Below are 19,197 nucleotides of genomic sequence, written 5' to 3' on the forward strand. Positions count from 1 at the left end.
TATATAGAAGAACTGCGATTGAAATACCATTTCCTTCTATGACACAATACCAAGCTTTACATTAAGAACTGCAAAGTAAAAAAAAAAAAAAGTGAATATATGGATAGATTTTTACCAAACAGGCGACATATACGAACTGCGCAATTATTATTAAATGTACACAAAACCATTGAAAAGGACAGGCAAAACAACATGAGTACGACAGGGATACCGAAACGACTTATCTGACCTATTTATAACGTGTCCTCTAGTGTTATGTAAACTTAGGTCCACAAACACTTTTGTGTGTGTGTTAGAACTCATTGCCGACAAATCTACATGGTGCATTAATCACGAGGAAAAACACACAAGAACAAAACGTACCAGCATACCACTTGACTAACCTTATATGAATTAAAAAAAAAAAAACTTGGCAGGTTCGATCCTAGCTCAGTCTGGTGGTATTTTGAAGGTGCTCAAATACGTCATCCTCGTGTCAGTACAGTTACTGGCAAGTAAATACAATTCCCGTGGGACTAAATTCCGTCACCTTGGCATCTCCGAAAACCGTAAAAGTAGTTAGTGGCACAAGTTGGTGGTTATCCGTGACTGGGAGAGAGGATTTTTCATAGTTGTTTTATTAATTAATTAATTACTTGAATGAATGAATGAATGAATGAATGAAACTCTCTCCCAAGTTGATGGTTATCCGTAACTGGGATAGAGGATTTATCTTAGTTGTTTAATTAATTAATTAATTCAAGTCATTCATGAAACTCCCTCCCAAGTTGGTGGTTTTCCGTGACTGGGAGAGAGGATTTTGCTTAGTTATTTTGTTAACTGATTGATTAGTTAAATTAACTTTTTTTGCTAGGGGCTTTACGTCGCACCGACACAGATAGGTCTTATGGCGACGATGGGATGGGAAAGGCCTAGGAGTTGGAAGGAAGCGGCCGTGGCCTTAATTAAGGTACAGCCCCAGCATTTGCCTGGTGTGAAAATGGGAAACCACGGAAAACCATTTTCAGGGCTGCCTCTACGCGCACGGCCAACTCGCCCGGTAGTTAAATTAATTAATTCAAGTCATTCAGATGGATGTTGTAATTGTAGGATTACGTTAAAGTATGTGTAACAATACATGCAATAAATCATAGAATCATAGTTAGTAGGACGTAAAGCAAATAACATTATTATTATTATTATTATTATTATTATTATTATTATTATTATTATTATTATTATTATTATTATTTTTAATTGTTCAAAATGCCTTCATTTATCACTGATACATATACCAACATGTCGTCGCATTGAATACCGAATACGCTGATGTATCGCTGGAGTATTCCATGTGGTTTCACATCCATCCCTAATATAGGCACGAAGACTGTCTTTATCTTACACAACGGTTCGATATACAAGTGCTTTCAAATACTCCCTCAAATAAAAGTTTAGTGGGTTCAGGTCCAGAAAGCTTGTAGGCCATAGAACCCCAGTACAGGATGCAGAGAATCTTCATGACCGTATTGTGGGTGGAAGTCTGCGAAACCGTACGCAGTACTTGAGTACGTCTAGGATTCATTGCGACGCCGGGGTCAATGCTAACGGAGGGCATTTTGATAATTTGATGAAAGGATGAGTTACACGGGGTGAGTAGTCATACTAGCCGGTTCTACTCCACCAATATAGCGGAGCAAAACTGCCAACCTGACAGCAAAAAATAACTTTCGCTGCCAACCTGACGGAAAGGAATATTCCACATCACGAGAATAAACACGAACAGAATTCGGTAGCCAACTGTCGGTCTAATCAGTATCCATAAATCAATACAGGGAAGGCAACCCTCTGTACAACTAAGCATCATCCATAAACTTAAACAGGGAAGGGCGTCCCACTATACAACTTGGTACTGTTATTGTACCCAAACAGGGAAGGGCAATCAGCCGTAATACATTCCACGAACTCCATAAAGGGTAGGGCAGCCCTCTGTAAAAGCAGGTCTCAGAGGAGGGCAATCAGCCGCAAAACCACATTTTCCCTAGAGTCGTAACACGCTTCCAGTAAGAGAGGGTAGGGAAGGGAGCGGGGAGGGGGTTCAGAAAGAGGACGGGATGGGACTGTCGCCATCTTGTGAATCAGAACACAGCATTAATGCCCCAACGTGCCATTGGACGTCAGCATCGTTGCTATCTTAGAAGGGAAATTTTATTCCCATGCGGAGGAATTTTCTTTCTGTCAGGTTGGCAGCGAGAAAAATATTTTTCTACCATGTTGTCAGCGCTGCGTCGCCATCTTGGCCGCCAATTTGGTGGAGTAGAATCGGCCAGGTATGACTAGTGTGTTGTGCTGGGACGTTCCGTTCCTGTGTGTTTCGCACGATTAATGTTCTATATTATACAGTTGTAGAAAATTAGTTCTGACGCGGATATTAAGCGTTCCGAGTCTCGTGCCAAACAAAACTATTTTCTTCCTCTCCGTGTGAGGAATGTGTCCTGAAAGTTTGGTCTAATTTTTTGTTACGAGAGGAAGATATAGAACAAGTAAGTGCTTTCAAATATCTGGGAAGCAAAATAATGGAAGGCGTGAGAGGCAGACAGAAGGTAGAAACTTGTATCGTAATTGCCAAGGAGGCATTTAATAAGAAGAGGGAGCTGCTTTGTGGGTGCATAGACAGGGACCTGAGGAAGAAAATGGCGAAGTTCTTTATATGGAGCGGGGCTTACACGGAGCTGAGACATGGACACTGAGGGAAGACGACTGGAAGCATTTGAGGTGTGAATTTCGAGGAGGATGGAATGGATAAAATGGGTAGAGGAAGTGAGAAATTAGGAGGTGCTTGGAAGTGTGGGGAAAAAGAGAGAGAAATATTAATGGTAAACAGGAAGAGGAAATACAATATTGTGTTGGACATTGTATGAGAAGAGATTGTTTACTGATGGATGCCATGGAAGGAACGGTGAATGGAAGAAGACGCAGAAGATACCAGATGGTTGATAGTATAAGGATAGATGCCAATTATCAGAAAACAAAGAGGGTAGCAGGTAACAAGATTGCACGGAGAGTTGACATGACCTACGGCATAACACTAATGAAGACGATGATGATTGTTCAACCCTATATATTGTTTTACATTTCAATTAAAATGATGTATCTGTATTCAAGGGAGGGGAGTAAAAACCCCTGGAAATGAATCTGTAGTATGAAGTGGGGGAAAAAGTTATTAACATTATTGGGAAAATTAAGGCAGGAATCACGTAAGACAAGTTTAGGTCTATTTCTTACCTCTCAAAGTAAAATAAAGTACTCACCTCTTCATCGAAATCCCAGGGAACGTAGGAGAACTGAATGGAAGGCATGAAGACGTTGGCTTCTAACCAGCGAATGAAGAGTTCTTTGGTCACTACGTCAGATCCGTATCCGTTTCCTCCCACCATATCAGGCAGCACGATGGTGTACCCCACCATGTTCATCTGAAGTAGGGTGGTGATGAGAGTTGGCAAGCCATTCTTGAAGTCCCACCTACTGTCCTTGTCCAGCATCCGCACGAAGTTTGGCAAATGTTGAGTGCGTTGTCCAACTCGCACCTCGATCATCGAGCCGAAGAACTGCGACACAGTCTCCACGTACTTGGTGGTAAAAGTTCCTGGTTGCAATGTAATAGGACCAGATAGAACCGGCAACTGTGGTAGCCAACTAGTTTCTCCAGCGTCGAACTTGAACGAATCAATGTCGGCCAGTATCTGTAATTTCGTTAAGCGGTGTAGCCACCATCTGGCTGCTTCAGGCTTGGTAAAGTCAATGACTGCACCTTTACCATTCCACCACGTAGATTCTGCATTCCCTGTCGTATCTAGAACTAAATATCCGTTCTCCAGAGCCTCTGAATAGTACGGTTCGCAATCCACATTTATGAAGGGGTGAATCCAGAGAGTTACACGGAAACCTTTCGATTTAAGGAGGCTAGTTAGTGCTTGAATATCGGGGAATTTCTTGGTATCAAAAGTAAGACTACCATAACATGTTTCCCAGAGATCATCTATTTCCAACTGACTGTTTTGAAAACCATATTTTACTATTTGGTTGGCGAAGTCTGTAACTATCTCCTCATTGATATTAGCCTTATATTGAGCCCAGGTGGACCAGATTGGGTAACGAATCATCCGCTCATCAGGTATTCCTGTTGGTTTACCAAGGAACCTCTTGATCGCATCTTCATGGGCAAGTCTAGGGTTCTCATCGCTACAGAATGTATATTCCAATGTTGTATTCTCTCTGTCTTTGGAGTAAGGAGCGTCGTTCTTGGCTACCATACAAAACTGGCCGTTATCTGCATTATTCTGGTCAATAAAGAGAGGAGTGTCTGGACTAACATAGAAGTACTCCCCAGATGAAGTCAGCCAGTAAGGTTCGGCAATTCCTTGATTGTCTTGCTGCTTCGTGACGTAGGAGTAATCGGTGAAAGTTTCTTTCTCCGTAGGCCAATACTGCTGCATCTGTTCTGGACCACCGTACCAGTGCCCTGTCAGATTATGGCAGTCCTTGATAATCAAACCTGAACCCGGACCAGTCGACTTTATTTTAACGCAGTTTGTTCCAAGTGTCTTCACGCTTATGCTGACATCTCCCCAGCGTCGACAGTATATCTCACCGTCATCTTCCGAGCCACAGTTTACTCCCTCACCTTTTATGTCAACTCCAAGTTTCCCAGAGAATTTCACTGAACCATCTGCAAAAAGCGAAATAAGAAACATCTTGATTTGTTATGTGATAATTATGTGAACGCGAAGTTACATCTAAGAACCATACTTTGTGACCTATGCGATCAAGTTAAGCACTAATTATGTGTACAAACCTTCGATAATTTCAATTGATAATGGAAGCGATGAATGGAAGAAGTATGGGGATTTGAATTTGTGATTGCCTCAGTAAGATGTCTTTCTTTGTATTCCAACTGTAAATATACTACAGGAGATGGTTTGGCCCGTCCTCTCAATATACAGGGTGACCGACGGGAATCTGCCGTTTTTGGCATGGCTAGTACTCTTTCGGTAGGAGGAGTGGGGAGCGGAATTGTTAAGCAGGACACTCGCCATGCATTGCCGTTTCAGTAGCTATGGAGCTGTGGTCGGTTGAACATCGCATGTTTCCGTACGACGCATTTGTGCAGAATGGAGTCACCGCGGCTCTCACGCTCGATGTTTTCTGGTGTTCTTGCTGTCTTATTCGGACCTGGTGGCGTCTTTTTAACAATAGATCCTGTTGTCCGTACATTATTAACCCAACTGAGAATCGTGTTGCGGCTGGAACGGCACCACGACGCACACGAAAAAGTCGCTGCACTGTTATAACAGACCCGCCATTCTGCAAATATACGATGTTCAACCGATCACTGCTCCATAGCTACTGAAACGGCAACGCATGGCGAGTGTCCTGCTTGACAATTCCGCTCCCCACTCCTCCTACCGAGAGAGTACTAGCCATGCCAAAAACGTCAGATTCCCGTCGGTCACTCTGTATTATCAAATTCCTATTTTTGTTCCTCCGCTTTGACGATACATGTAAGTTTAGTTGCATTCATACATACACAGTATTTTTGCACTTATTTTAGTAAATATAACATAGTTCTTCTTATTTTAGAATAATAAGAGCCAATAATAACCACAAATTGAAGAACGTGACGGGAGGTTTGATCCACTCTGTCGAAAATCCAGCCCAACAGTGCACGATTCCATCCGACCAGATATAATCAATTACGCATTTAGATCTTATCTTGGGGCCTTCAGGAGGTCTCCACGGGCAGGGCCGGTCGGGTCATCATCGGGAAGGCGGCCTTCTTCTCACCAGGGGTGATGACTCGGCCGGAGAGTAGGGTTTTTTATGTGCTGTTCTTTTCTTTCTTTGTATGTATATTAACTATGTCTGTTTGTTTTAAAGTTAGTAGAAGTTGTGTGTGTGGCTAAAGTTGAACGCTGTTATTTTTCTCATTCAATGGACCACTTTGGTATTTGTTTACTGTGATCTAGAGAAAAATAATAAAGAATCTAAGAATGGCATTTAGATCTTAAGAAGTCAAATAATTCAATGGTAAATCAATTCATTGTAGGAAGTTTTCTAACAACAATACGGTGAATATTTTAACTTGGTAGTATACCAGTTGATTTTTGAATACGCTTGAAGTGAGCAACACCAGAACAAACAGTATCAAGAAATATTTTGCCTTTGATTTTTCCATGAAACCAGCTGACATTTTAATACGTGTTTCAATGTGTTACTTAATATAAGAATAACCAGCTGAACATTGTATAAGTGTTTTAAAGTGCCCTATTATATAACAAACATTATCAGGAAATGTTCATTGTGTGTATTAAAAATAAGGTTATATACCGACGATGTTTTATGTATAGCTGAATGATGTTAGACCTTACGATATGAGGAATCTTGCTTTGTGAGGTAGAAATCGACTGATGAAGGGAGTTGAGGCTCTCGAAACATGTACGAGTGAAATGAAAATGAAAGCATACAACCTGTTTTTCCAAGTCATTGACCGGGTCAGGGATGTAATGAGGGTCGCCACTCCCCAAGTGATTTATTAATGACTGATAAATGCTATGAAATGAGAATGGAGAGTGTTGCTGAAACTAAATATGACAGGGAAAACCGGAGTACCCGGAGAAAAACCTGTCCCGCCTCCGCTTTGTCCAGCACAAATCTCACATGGAGGGACCGGGATTTGAACCACGGTATCCAGCGGTGAGAGGCCGACGCGCTGCCGTCTGAGGCACGGAGGCTGTACGAGTGAAATAATTGTACAAAATTAGGAACTTGATAATACCGTATTTACGTGAATAATCCCCGCACCCTAACTTTAGGAAGACTCATTTTGAAAAAAAAAATGCCAACATTGACTCAAATAAAACACACTCCCCAATTTCGTGCCTCAATTGCTTTTTTTTAAAATGCGGGTATTATTCGCGTAAATACGGTATATTGACAGGGTGGACGAAACCATCGCCCGTAGTGTATTCATATGAATTTAGTCGATACGGACCAACTAAGGACCGAAAATGGTCAAATTTATCGAATCTATTCCAAATGTTTCATACAGTGCTCGGCGACTTGGGTGAATAATTTGCGGCGCAATACTTCATTATTTTAATAATATAATAAAAACGTAGTGTCCGTCCACACATCCGGTCTTTGTCACAATTTTGAGATGGTTGATAGCATACACGATGTGGAGACTATATCCATCATTTGTGGAAGATTTTTCTGTCTCTCCAACCGCATTCAGTATGGTTTTAAAATGCAAAAAATGCTCACCCATCTTTCATGACACTTGTTTGTAATAAAATGCCGACATTCTTTAACAAGGGGTACATGGAAAGAAAAAAATTAAGACGTTCTTAGTGTTAGGGTAGAACGCATGTATCATCGAGAGTATTTAGCTTATTATTTTTAATGTCTCAATTGCCTGATAAAAGAACAGGCTACCTGTTGTAAAAAAGAATTGAGTAGTTTTCGTGAAATAGCTCTTCAAAGTGAGGCAAAATTTGTGCTAAATATGTGACGTCACATACATGGGTTGTTACGGTGAGTTCCTCTCATCGGTTGGCCGGCAGGTGCGCCCAGCTTATCTGTCATCCGTTGATTCATCACTTCCCGTTACACAGCGCTGCGACAGCACGGGAATGCCCGCACTTCGCTGTTCAGGTCCGTGCTTAAAACGTGTATCAAGTGTGGATTTGTCGCTCCAACTGTTCTCTAGTTGGAAGTGTTAGTTCGGGGTATAATTCTCATGTGTACACGGTAGAGGAAAGGGTATTTATGTACGAGAATTATGTGAAAACAGAGTCTTTCAGGGAAGTCGTTAGGCGATTTGTAACGCAATTTCCAGGTGTATGCCCTCCACACAGACAGACCGTGCAGAAACTCGTAAACAAACTGAGAGGAACTGGTTCTTTACTCGATAAGAAACGAAGTCTTAAAAAACGTGTACTTAACGAAGGAAAAGTAAATGAAATCGCACAGAAAGTTTAGAACATACGCCTACAAAATCCCTAAGACGACTTGGACGAGAAGGCGGGATTTCGAAGAGCTCAGCATGGCAGACTACGAAAAATGTTAAAACTGATACCAAACTTATGTGTGTGAATCGGAGTTTCCTAAGACGATGCCGGAAATGTGAGGATACAGAAGGAAAACAACTCCAACATCTCCTGTCACAAGGCACGAGCTTGTTTTCTTAATTTTGAGTGTTATCTCATGTCATGCACGGATAAAGTGAGCGAAGCGCTGTGCTTGTTGCTATGCCACGGAGCGGGGAGTGATGAGTCAACGGGAGGCAGACAAACCGGGCGTGCCTGCCGGCCAACCGATGAGTGAAACTCGCTGTTTAAGATGGCGCTGTGTTGAATCGCGCGCTCGGTTGGAGGTTAGCTGTCGTTGTGAATACATCGTGGTCGGTTGTGTAGAATAGCAAATTTAATAATAGAAATGAAACTGGTGCCGGTGATATTTGCATGATAGATGTAACTTTTCTTTGCAAGTTGATTTACGTCGCAGCGACACAGATAAGTCTTATGGCGAAGACGGGACAGGAAAGGGCTAGGAATGGGAAGGAAGCGGCCGAGAAACGTACCACCATTAACACCTTTGGAAATAATCCGTTAGTCTCTTCTCTTTGTTACTGTTAACCTTTCCTCCCTTCACGTTGAAACTTCTCGTCAATACCACGCAGCTGAGGTTCGTAAATGGAACTTAATTAAGGTACAGCCCCAGCATTTGCCCGGTTGGAAAATGTGAAACTACGGAAAACCATCTTCAGGGCTGCCGACAGTGGGGTTCGAACCCACTATCTCCTGAATACTGAATACTGGGCGCACTTAAGCGACTGCAGCTATCGAACTCGGTAGACGTAATTTTTAAGGGACGTTCTTAATTTTTTTTTGCTAGTTGCTTTACGTCGCACCGACAAAGATAGGTCTTATGGCGACGATGGGACAGGAAAGGGCTAGGAGTGGGAAGGAAGCGGCCGTGGCCTTAATTAAGGTACAGCCCCAGCATTTGCCTGGTGTGAAAATGGGAAACCACGGAAAACCATTTTCAGGGCTGCCGACAGTGGGGTTCGAACCTACTATCTCCCGAATACTGGATACTGGCCGCACTTAAGCGACTGCAGCTATCGAGCTCGGTCGTTCTTTATTTATATTAGCCTTCGTATATATTCTTCCTTCTGTCAATTCTGGCGATTTGAAAATGTTTCTCTATAGCGCACTTACGCGTTACTCTGAATCTAGTTTAATGACTGACGACGAGTTTGATGTTGATGTCCTAATCATCATGATGGCCGATTTCAATATAGACATCCGAAGAAATAAAAAGGCATTTGATTTTCTCAAACATCATTTTAATTTGAATGTTGTTCCGAGCATCTATCCCAACTCATTGGACAATTCATTTATTGATCTTTCTGTTACTCATCATCATCATCATCAATGTCCCACTCCACTTGTCCGGGTGTGGTTAACAAGCCTCATCCTACCCCACTGTTGGCAACACTGCGCGCAAATGTAAAGTTTGTTACACTACGCCCTCAGGACAGTGGGCGAAATATACAACATACAATAGTACGCCACCACGAAGAGGGATTGAAGATGGTCATCTTCTGATCACTCAGGGAAGCAGCGAGACAGGTGTCAAGTAGACATTAAGACGTTCGCATGAAGTAGTGATCTTATAAGTCATCATGGAACACATAGTGAAAAAAGAATAGGCAAGAGTAAAGTTTGTGGGGAGAAGCTCAAGAACTTAAAAGATACCTACACAAACATTCTGAGGAGAAGGTATGCAAGGACGAAATGTGCAGGGATACGCTTTCTCAAAGAAGGAATCTCCACCCTCCCTGAGGAAAACTGTGCAAGTGTCAACAATGTCATAATACGCTTTGTTGATCTTGAAAGACACAATTGCATGCACTCGGAGGTGAGACTACACAAGTATGCAACATACAGCAATAAGTTCTCACGAAAAAACTGGGAAATAACATATATAAGTCGAACCTCGATATCTCGAACCTCGATATCTCGAACCTCCATTACTCAAATTTTCAGTATCTCGAAGTAACTTAAATTTCCCGGCCGTTTGTCCCATTCTTCACGTGTATTTATTTCTCTATTACTCGAAATTCGTTTACACGAATTTCTCGATTTCTCGAAGCAAACATTTCCTCCCTTGAAGAAAAAAATACTCTGTAACTCGAATTTTGTGCAACATTAACTGTGCAATACGGCATTTGTAGTTTGTGAGGAACAGTTAACAAGTAGAGAAAGGGTTACAGTGATTCTGGGAACTAATATGACGGGAACCGAAAAACTAGAACTGATCGGAAAATTGGCGAAGCCTCGCTGTTTCTCGGGTGTGATTTAATTACCGGTCACGTACGAAAACAACCCCCGAAGTAGCGGATGACAAGCTCCATTTACGAATGTCGGCTGCGTGGTATTGACGAGAAGTTTCGACGTGAAGGGAGGAAGGGTTAAGAGTAACAAACAGAAGAAACTAACGGATTATTTCCAAAGGTGTTAACGGAGGTATGTTTCTCGTTTCACTATTGTATTTACTGTATCCTGTATTCTAAAATGTTACTATAATAAGGGTTATGATTAAAGTGATGCCATAAAATTGTTTGTTTGTAGATTTTTTAATTCTGTTAAACATTAATAATGTGTTCAGTATAAGTCCATTGATACAGTAAATATGATTCGATTATGTGCTACACATGCTGAAAAAGGGCGTCATATATATCTCTCAAAACTTCGATAACTCGAAATAAAATTTAGCATCCGAGGTGATTCGATATATTGAGGTTCCACTGTAATTATGCTCCTCTGGACCTGCTCACCTAATGAGCATTGTCCCTGCACTGCAGGAGGCAATAGCCTTCATGGGATTTACAAGGCTATTTATTTAATAATGGGTTTTTACCGGTATGTTATAGTGTAATATTTACATTGAAAAACGATTAACATTTTAACAGTTTTCATTTTAGGCAGGGCCGGATTAAGAGGGGTCTAAAGGGGCTGCAGCCCCGGGCCCCGCGTGCCAAGGGGCCCCGGCTTTTGGCTGAACCTAAAATTGTATAAAAAGGCCTGCTGCTCCACCTCCGTGCATGTACAGTATATGAATATTTACGCTCGCAAAATATCGAGCACGCACTCTTCCTTCCTTCTTATCAGCTATCCGCGTTAGTATTTCATTATTGCTAGAAACAATTACCGTCCGGAGACACGAATCCTTGCTACTTACGCACTGTAATTATTGTAAAGGTTATTGTTGACGAAGATTGAAATCTGGCAGCTTGCGAGTACGGGCAGAGGGGGAAGGGGGGTGAAGACGTCTAGGAAGTGAGTGAGAGGGGACAGGGGAAGCACGGTGGAATACGTATGCTATACTATATCTTTGCATCAGGAAGAGAACTTCCAGTTCACCTCTGATTATTGAACCATTCTTAAGTTACAACTGTAATGTTTTTGTAAAATGGATAGAAAATATCCTAGTGGTGCCAAAAAACGTAAGTTCTGTTTTGTATGTCGATTTGATAGTGATGATGAGACAAATGTAAAATATGTTTTGGCATTATGAAATAAACATGAAAAATAGAGAAAAATTGTAGTCTATTTCAATACTTCCCTATTCATTAATTTAAGTGCAAGTAGTTCTATAACGACTTCAGTATGCTAATCTTACGTGGTGTTACGAAGAAGGGGCCCCACATTTTTAAATAGCCCAGGACCCCAAAACATCTTCATCCAGCACTGATTTTAGGTATTAAAGAGGGAAGATAAAGAGCCCTATTAGTTTATGATGTTTTAACGGGTCGAAGAAAAAAAGAGGGGAATATAACAATAGCTACCCAGTAAGATAAGATGCGACACAACTTCTATAGGTACTTGACAACGCGTCTAGAATCGAGTTATATAGTAAATTTACAAATGATAAGATAAACATGCTACTCTCATTTGTCCTTGATAATTCATTTTGTTGAGAGGACCAAATTGTCCTTGGCACGGCAAATAACAAGCAAGGACCTGAGTACTCTAATAATGAGACTATGAAGATGTGACTGCATCACCACCCATAGCTCAGTACAAAGAAATCACGTAATACCAATATAGTTGGTCTGTTACTGGACATTATACATTTTCCAGTTAAATCATTCGTGGTTGCCAGCGTTTCGCCCCAGAGTGCTAAATTGGGCTCGTGGATTGGTAAATAACACACCTACCAAGACGCATGGCTAGTGCATACCGTGGAGGCTACTGCGTAGGCTACTTGTAGCCGTCGGCAGTGCACTATGAGAGACTTTGTCTTATTACAAAAAATTGATGCCTGCCTGGCCATAGGGAACCTGATGATTTTTTTTACTCTGACGTTAAGATTTCTTTAGCTTCCATCCTTGTAATTATTCACATATATTTAAAATGTAAAATCTCTTACTTTTTCATGATTAAAACGAACTTTTACCTTTCATGTGGATTTATGTGGGCCTTCGTGTGCATAATACAACAATGTTTTGTTTTCCAACAATTATTGCACATTCAAAAACACCTAAAATTGAATTTTTATGAGGGTTACATTTCGACATTTTCCGGGGCCTTCACCTCCCCCCTCCCCTCTTTTTTTGAAATTTGTGTTTGAACATATCCACTCATTTTCACAAGCCGGCGCCCCTGCGACACAGCAGTTAGGTGAGTAACAAATCATCCCGCGGGCCGTCGGTTGAGAACAGTGTTGCCAACTTAGCGGATTTTCCGCTAAATTTGGCGGAATTAGAAGACTGTCGGCGGAGAAATATATCATTTAGCGGACAGGGGATTTTTTGGCGGAATTCTAGATTTATTATAACGGAATTTAGTGTTTTATCCATTTTACGTTTTTTATTTGTACTCCAGCCTGTCTCCGAGCTATTCCGTATTTCTTGTCAGGCGCTAGCAGTCACATGAGGAAAACATATTATTTGGATGTGATGTTATGTGATCACGGTATCATAAATTTGTAATGCGTGGGGAAAGGGTACTTATCTCTTAGTTGACGAATGACTACGGTTAATGAAACTGTGAGAGAGTAGCATTTATATTTATGCTATTATGGAAGATAATGAACTGGCCTGTTTTGTGTGTGGCCCTTGAGGTAGGGGATTCACCTAGTTTGCAGCCGGTACTAAAACGCCTACAAGTTTTAAGCTCGCCGGCTCTCAGGCAGAGGATTAATCCCGGTGAAACTCACAGATCAGGTGAGTGCAGTGCATTATTGCTAATTTTTATTGCTCATTATTTGAGATCGGATTTTTTTGGCAGAAGTTTAGCGGATTTTTAGTAGTATTTAGCGGACTATGAAAATATAAGCTGGAAACACTGGTTGAGAAACACTGCGTTAGATGGTTAGAGATTCACGCAAGTTGTGTACTTACCTCGCTTAGTTACTCTTATCTCTCTGTCTGGTGTCACAATAAATTTTCCTCCATCCACAAGGGAAGCTGCTAACAGCAGGCATAGGAAACCTGAAATAGAAGAGAGGAAGGCATAATGTGGCGTTAATAAGTTACAATAACATTGCTAAATATAAGAAGAGAAGAATTGAAATAAGAGGAAGAGGAAGACAAGGGCCACGAAGAAGGCGAGGATGAAACATTCTCGAGGCTTCTCAAACCTAACACCGTCCAGGTCGGAAGAGAACAAGAATGACCTAAGAATGCCAGGTAATAGAGAGGAGCCTGGCACAAGTGTAATCTGAGCCGGACTCAGTTAGCGGGCTCGTAGTCACCAACTGACACTCCCAAGATGAGAACATCTAAGTTTCCATGCATGCTATCCTTTGCCTGTAATCTTCAGTTATTATTGAACCACATTTAGTGCTGTTCCTCAGGTGGCAGATTCCCTATCAGTTTTTTTACCTTGCCTGTTCTTAACTGATTTCAAAGGGATGGAAATTTATCAAACGTCTCTCTTAATAAATTATACCAATCCCTAATTTCTCTTCCTATAAACGAATATTTGTCCCAATTTGTCCTCTTGAATTCAAACTTTTTTTTTTGCTAGTTGCTTTACATCGCATCGACACAGATAGGTCTTATGGCGACGATGGGGCAGGAAAGGGCTAGGAGTGGAAGGAAGCGGTCGTGGCCTTAATTAAGGTACAACCCCAGCATTTTCCTGGTGTGAAAATGGGAAACCACGGAAAACCATTTTCAGGGCTGCTGACAGTGGGATTCGAACCTACTATCTCCCGAATGCTGGATACTGGCCGCACTTAAGCGACTGCAGCTATCGAGCTCGGTGAATTCAAACTTTATCTTCCTACCTGCAAAAACCCACCCAAACTTGTTCGTCTACAAATGTCATTCCAAGCCATCTCTCCACTGATAACTCAGAATATAGTTTACTAGCAACACACCCACCAATAGCCTGCTACTTCTTATCCTCAACTTACTTCAACACCAAATCTAGTCAAATTCAGGGTCCCCTCGGTGGATCGAGTAGCCGAGGCCCTCAATCAATACTGATCTGCATTTAGGGCAGTCGCCCAGGTGGCAGATTCCCTATCTGTTGCTTTCCTAGCCTTTTCCTAAATGATTTCAAAGAAATTGGAAATTTATTGAACATCTCCCTTGGTAAGTTATTCCAATCCCTAACTCCCCTTCCTATAAATGAATATTTGCCCCAGTTTGTCCTCTTGAATTCCAACTTTATCTTCATATTGTGATCTTTCCTACTTTTATAAACGCCATTCAAACTTATTCGTCTACTAATGTCATTCCACGCCATCTCTCCGCTGATAGCTCGGAACATACCACTTAGTCGAGCAGCTCTTCTTCTTTCTCTCAGTTCTTCCCAACCCAAACATTGCAACATTTTTGTAACGCTACTCTTTTGTCGGAAATCACCCAGAACAAATCGAGCTGCTTTTCTTTGGATTTTTTCCAGTTCTTGAATCAGGTAATCCTGGTGAGGGTCCCATACACTGGAACCATACTCTAGTTGGGGTCTTACCAGAGACTTATATGCCCTCTCCTTTACATCCTTACTACAACCCCTAAACACCCTCATAACCATGTGCAGAGATCTGTACCCTTTATTTACAATCTCATCTATGTGATTACCCCAATGAAGATCTTTCCTTATATTAACACCTAGATACTTACAATGATCCCCAAAAGGAACTTTCACCCCATCAACGCAGTAATTAAAACTGAGAGACTTTTCCTACTTGTAAAACTCACAACCTGATTTTTAACCCCGTTTATCAACATACCATTGCCTGCTGTCCATCTCACAACATTTTCGAGGTCACGTTGCAGTTGCTCACAATCTTGTAACTTATTTATCACTCTATAGAGAATAACATCATCCGCAAAAAGCCTTACCTCTGATTCCACTCCTTTACTCATATCATTTATATATATAAGAAAACATAAAGGTCCAATAATACTGCCTTGAGGAATTCCCCTCTTAATTATTACAGGGTCAGATGAAGCTTTGCCTACTCTAATTCTCTGAGATCTATTTTCTAGAAATATAGCAATCCAAGCCCTGAAGAATCTAAGCAGAACCCCCCCCCCCCCAACCCAACCTTTCTTTAACCCCACAAATCCCAGCCAAGAACACAAGACCAACCAAGTTTACAGTCCTCACTTCCTTAACTGAACTTCTGCCTTCTAAAGTAATGCTAAACACCTACAAGATGAAGCACTGGTACTCGGAGACGAGGCGGTGCTACGTACACACCCCATCGCACACTTACACTGAAAGTCAATATTCAGTTTACTAAGTGTAAGTCACTGCTAATACGACGTCGGTAATGCTCCCACTGCAAAATTTCCAACACAAACCGGGCGTGGATGATCACTAGGACTACCACAGCCGACACACCCGTAAAACGGTGTCAATTTAACACTGAATGAGGCAGACGACCTGGACACTCACACATGAACACACACAAATACACGTGACACTTAATACACACACACATACAGAAAAAAAATTGAAACTACAATAATACACAACTGCTGATAAGCAATACTGGGCGTGGTCAACCACAAACCACCTCTTCGGAGATAGGTGGAACATACAGATATCCAGGAATCGCCTCCGTGGCTCAGACGGCAGCGCGTCGGCCCCTCACAACTGGGTTCCCTGATTCAAATCCCGGTCACTCCCTGTGAGATTTGTGCTGGACAAAGCGGACGCGGGACATGTTTTTCTTCGGGTACTCCGGTTTTCCCTGTCATATTTCATTCCAGCAACACTCTCCACTATCATTTAATTTCATCTGTCAGTCATTAATCATTGCCCCATAGGAGTGCGACAGGCTTCGGCAGCCGGCACAATTCCTATCCTTGCCGCAAGATGGGGCTTCATTCATTCCATCCCTGACCCGGTCAATGACTGGAAAACAAGTTGTAGGTTTTCATTCATTTTCAATAATAATAATAATAATAATAATAATAATAATAATAATAAACCATAAACCAGATCTAACTCCTGAAAGAAACAGCGGAAAAAGTCGGCCTCCAAATATCGTTTGAAAAAACTGAATACATGACCTGCAGCAAAGAAGCCCCTAAATTCATGGAGACAAAATATGGCAAAATAAAACGGGTCCAGCAATTCAAATATCTCGGTGAAATAATTCAGGAGAATGGAATGGAAACAAAAGCCAATGAAGTTAGATGCCAAAAAATGGAAATTGCGTATAGACTCACCCAAAATATCTATAACAAAAAGTGTCTCTCCAAGCATGCTAAACTAAGACACTATAATACAGTTATGAAAACCAGAATGCCTCTATGGATCAGAGACACTAATTTTGAACAGGAAAACTGATCTAGAAAATATTCAGAAAAAGGAACGCAAGATCATTAGAAAAATTTTAGGCCCAAAACTCGTATATGAACAGTACCGCCTTAGAGGGAAACAGGAAATCAAACAATTTTCTAACATTCACAGCGACATCAGAAAACGCAGATTAAGATTCTTTGGACATATAAAAAGGATGAACCCAGATAGACTTACCAAGCAAATAGTTGAATTTTATGAAAACCGAAGTAAAGCTAAAACGGACACAATAAAATGGATTGGCGAAATTAAAACAGATCTCAAACTGGCAGGAATTACACCTGAAGACATCCAAAGCCGGGTTATCTTCAGAACCAAAGTTCATAAGTGGCAAGTTGACCAAGAGGAAAAACCAAAGAAGAAGACCGGAACAACATGGTCTCAAGAGAGAAAAGAAGCACACAGCAAACGAATGAAGGAAGTGTGGGCACAGAGAAAGGCAAATGCCTGTCTCTAAGTACTTTGCGTAGTCCTAATGGGCTCATTCGCAATATATAATAAATAATAATAATAATAATAATAATAATAATAATAATAATAATAATAATAATAATAATAATAATAATAATAATTTATTTAACGTATGATGCTTCATTTGATAATCGTTTGAAATGTATTTTACATATAAGTGTTATTAAAAAATTAGAAACATATTTAAATACATGGATATAGAGTATTTACAAACTAACTAGGAGGTAAACACACACACGCACACACACATACACACATAACTGCAGGTGAACGCAAAAGTTGACGGCTTGGCAACTCAAATTTACTTGCAAGGAAAATTACAACTTGACTGTTCTAACTTAATCATACGTGGAAAGTTGAAAGAAAGTCGACGTGTTTCAAGTACATGACTCCAGTAAACTATCCCCGTGTGAATTAGGCTTTAGTCGAGCTGCTTGTCTCCTTACTGTCAAGTCTTCTCAACACGAAGTTTGATACATTTCCGTAAGCCTACTTTTTTGTCGGAAATCGCCAGAACAAGTCGTACAACTTTTCTTTCAATATTTTCCAGTTCTCGCGTCGAGTAATCCTGGTGAGGCTCACATTTCATTTGAAGATCTTTCCTTATATTAACACCTATGTACTTACAGGATCCCATACACACAGTAATTAAAACAGAAAATACTTCTCCTCTTGCTGAAACTTACAATCTGATTTTTCACCCCTCCCCCTGTGGGTGAGGATGGTAGAATAACACCCACGGTATCCCCTGCCTGTCTCAAGAGGTGACTAAAAGGACCTCCAGGGGCTCTTGGGAGAGTGGAACTTTAGGTGAGTCCTGGCATTGTTTCCACTTACTTGTGCCAGACTACTTACTTTCATCTATCCTATCCGACCTCCCTTGGTCAACTCTTGTTCTTTTCCGATTCCGACGGTATTAGAGCATTCGAGGCGCCTAGGGAGTCTTTCATTTTCGTGCCCTCCGTGGCGCTTGTCTTTCTTTGGCCGATACTTTCATTTTCCGAAGTGTCGGATTCCTTCCTTTTTTTCTCTCTGATTAGTGTTGTATAGAGGATGATTGCCTAGTTGCACTTCCTCTTAAAACAATAACCACCATCACCTTTCACCCCGTTAACCATCATACCATTGTCATCTGCCCATCTTATAACTTTGTCGTGAGCCTTTGGAGTCGCCCACAGTCCTCTAACTTATTTACTACTCTATACAGTATAGCAACATCCTCAAGAAACATTGTGATTCCAGTCAGTGGCGGCTCGTGATGATAGAAATGGGTGGGGCACATTCAACATATTAGGAACACTAGGAATCAATTAAATTAATCTTAAATTAATCCGCCATTGAATATATTATTCATTGTACAATTCCTCTGTATGAGCCTTTGGCTCGTTGGAATTAATTATTGAAATAAATATCTATCTATCATCTACCTTCTTATTTCTTGTATATGAAACTGCGATTGTAGGTTCTATTTTTATCTTTGAACGATTTATGCTAAGCTCTGGTCTTGGTCGGTGCATTTATTTAGCTAATAATCTGTTTTCGTAATTAAGAGATTTTGTTTGTAAGTAGCTCACTTGATTCATTTTAAAAACACTTATGCTCGCACAGGAATACACTCAGATACATCACACTAATCTTCACACACTTTTCAGACTTACAATGAACATCGACACCGATGGACACGATTAATCTAATAACAGGTTTGCTACAAACACTACTTTTGCGCGCGTTAATAATTTAATACATGCGCCGACAAGAAAGTGTAGCTGGGTGCTATCTAGTAGGCTGTAGGAGAAGTAAGTTCAAAATACGAACTAGCGCTGAAGTGTCACGTCGTAGAAATACTGTGACCGGG

General features: G+C 41.0%; 1 protein-coding gene across 1 annotated transcript in view; it reads right to left on the reverse strand.

Moving 5' to 3' along the window:
* LOC136884325 (myogenesis-regulating glycosidase) overlaps nucleotides 1-19,197 on the reverse strand; it is a 40,051-nt gene that overhangs the window by 9,633 nt on the left and 11,221 nt on the right. The window contains exons 2-3 of the mRNA XM_067156424.2: nucleotides 13,448-13,537; nucleotides 3,288-4,705 (exon numbers count right to left, since the gene is read on the reverse strand). Coding sequence (XP_067012525.2) covers nucleotides 3,288-4,705; nucleotides 13,448-13,537 — 1,508 coding nt within the window. The remainder of the gene's footprint in view (nucleotides 1-3,287; nucleotides 4,706-13,447; nucleotides 13,538-19,197) is intronic.

The sequence above is a fragment of the Anabrus simplex genome, chromosome 12 (assembly GCF_040414725.1).
Source record: "Anabrus simplex isolate iqAnaSimp1 chromosome 12, ASM4041472v1, whole genome shotgun sequence".
Classification (NCBI taxonomy): Eukaryota; Metazoa; Arthropoda; class Insecta; order Orthoptera; family Tettigoniidae; genus Anabrus; species Anabrus simplex.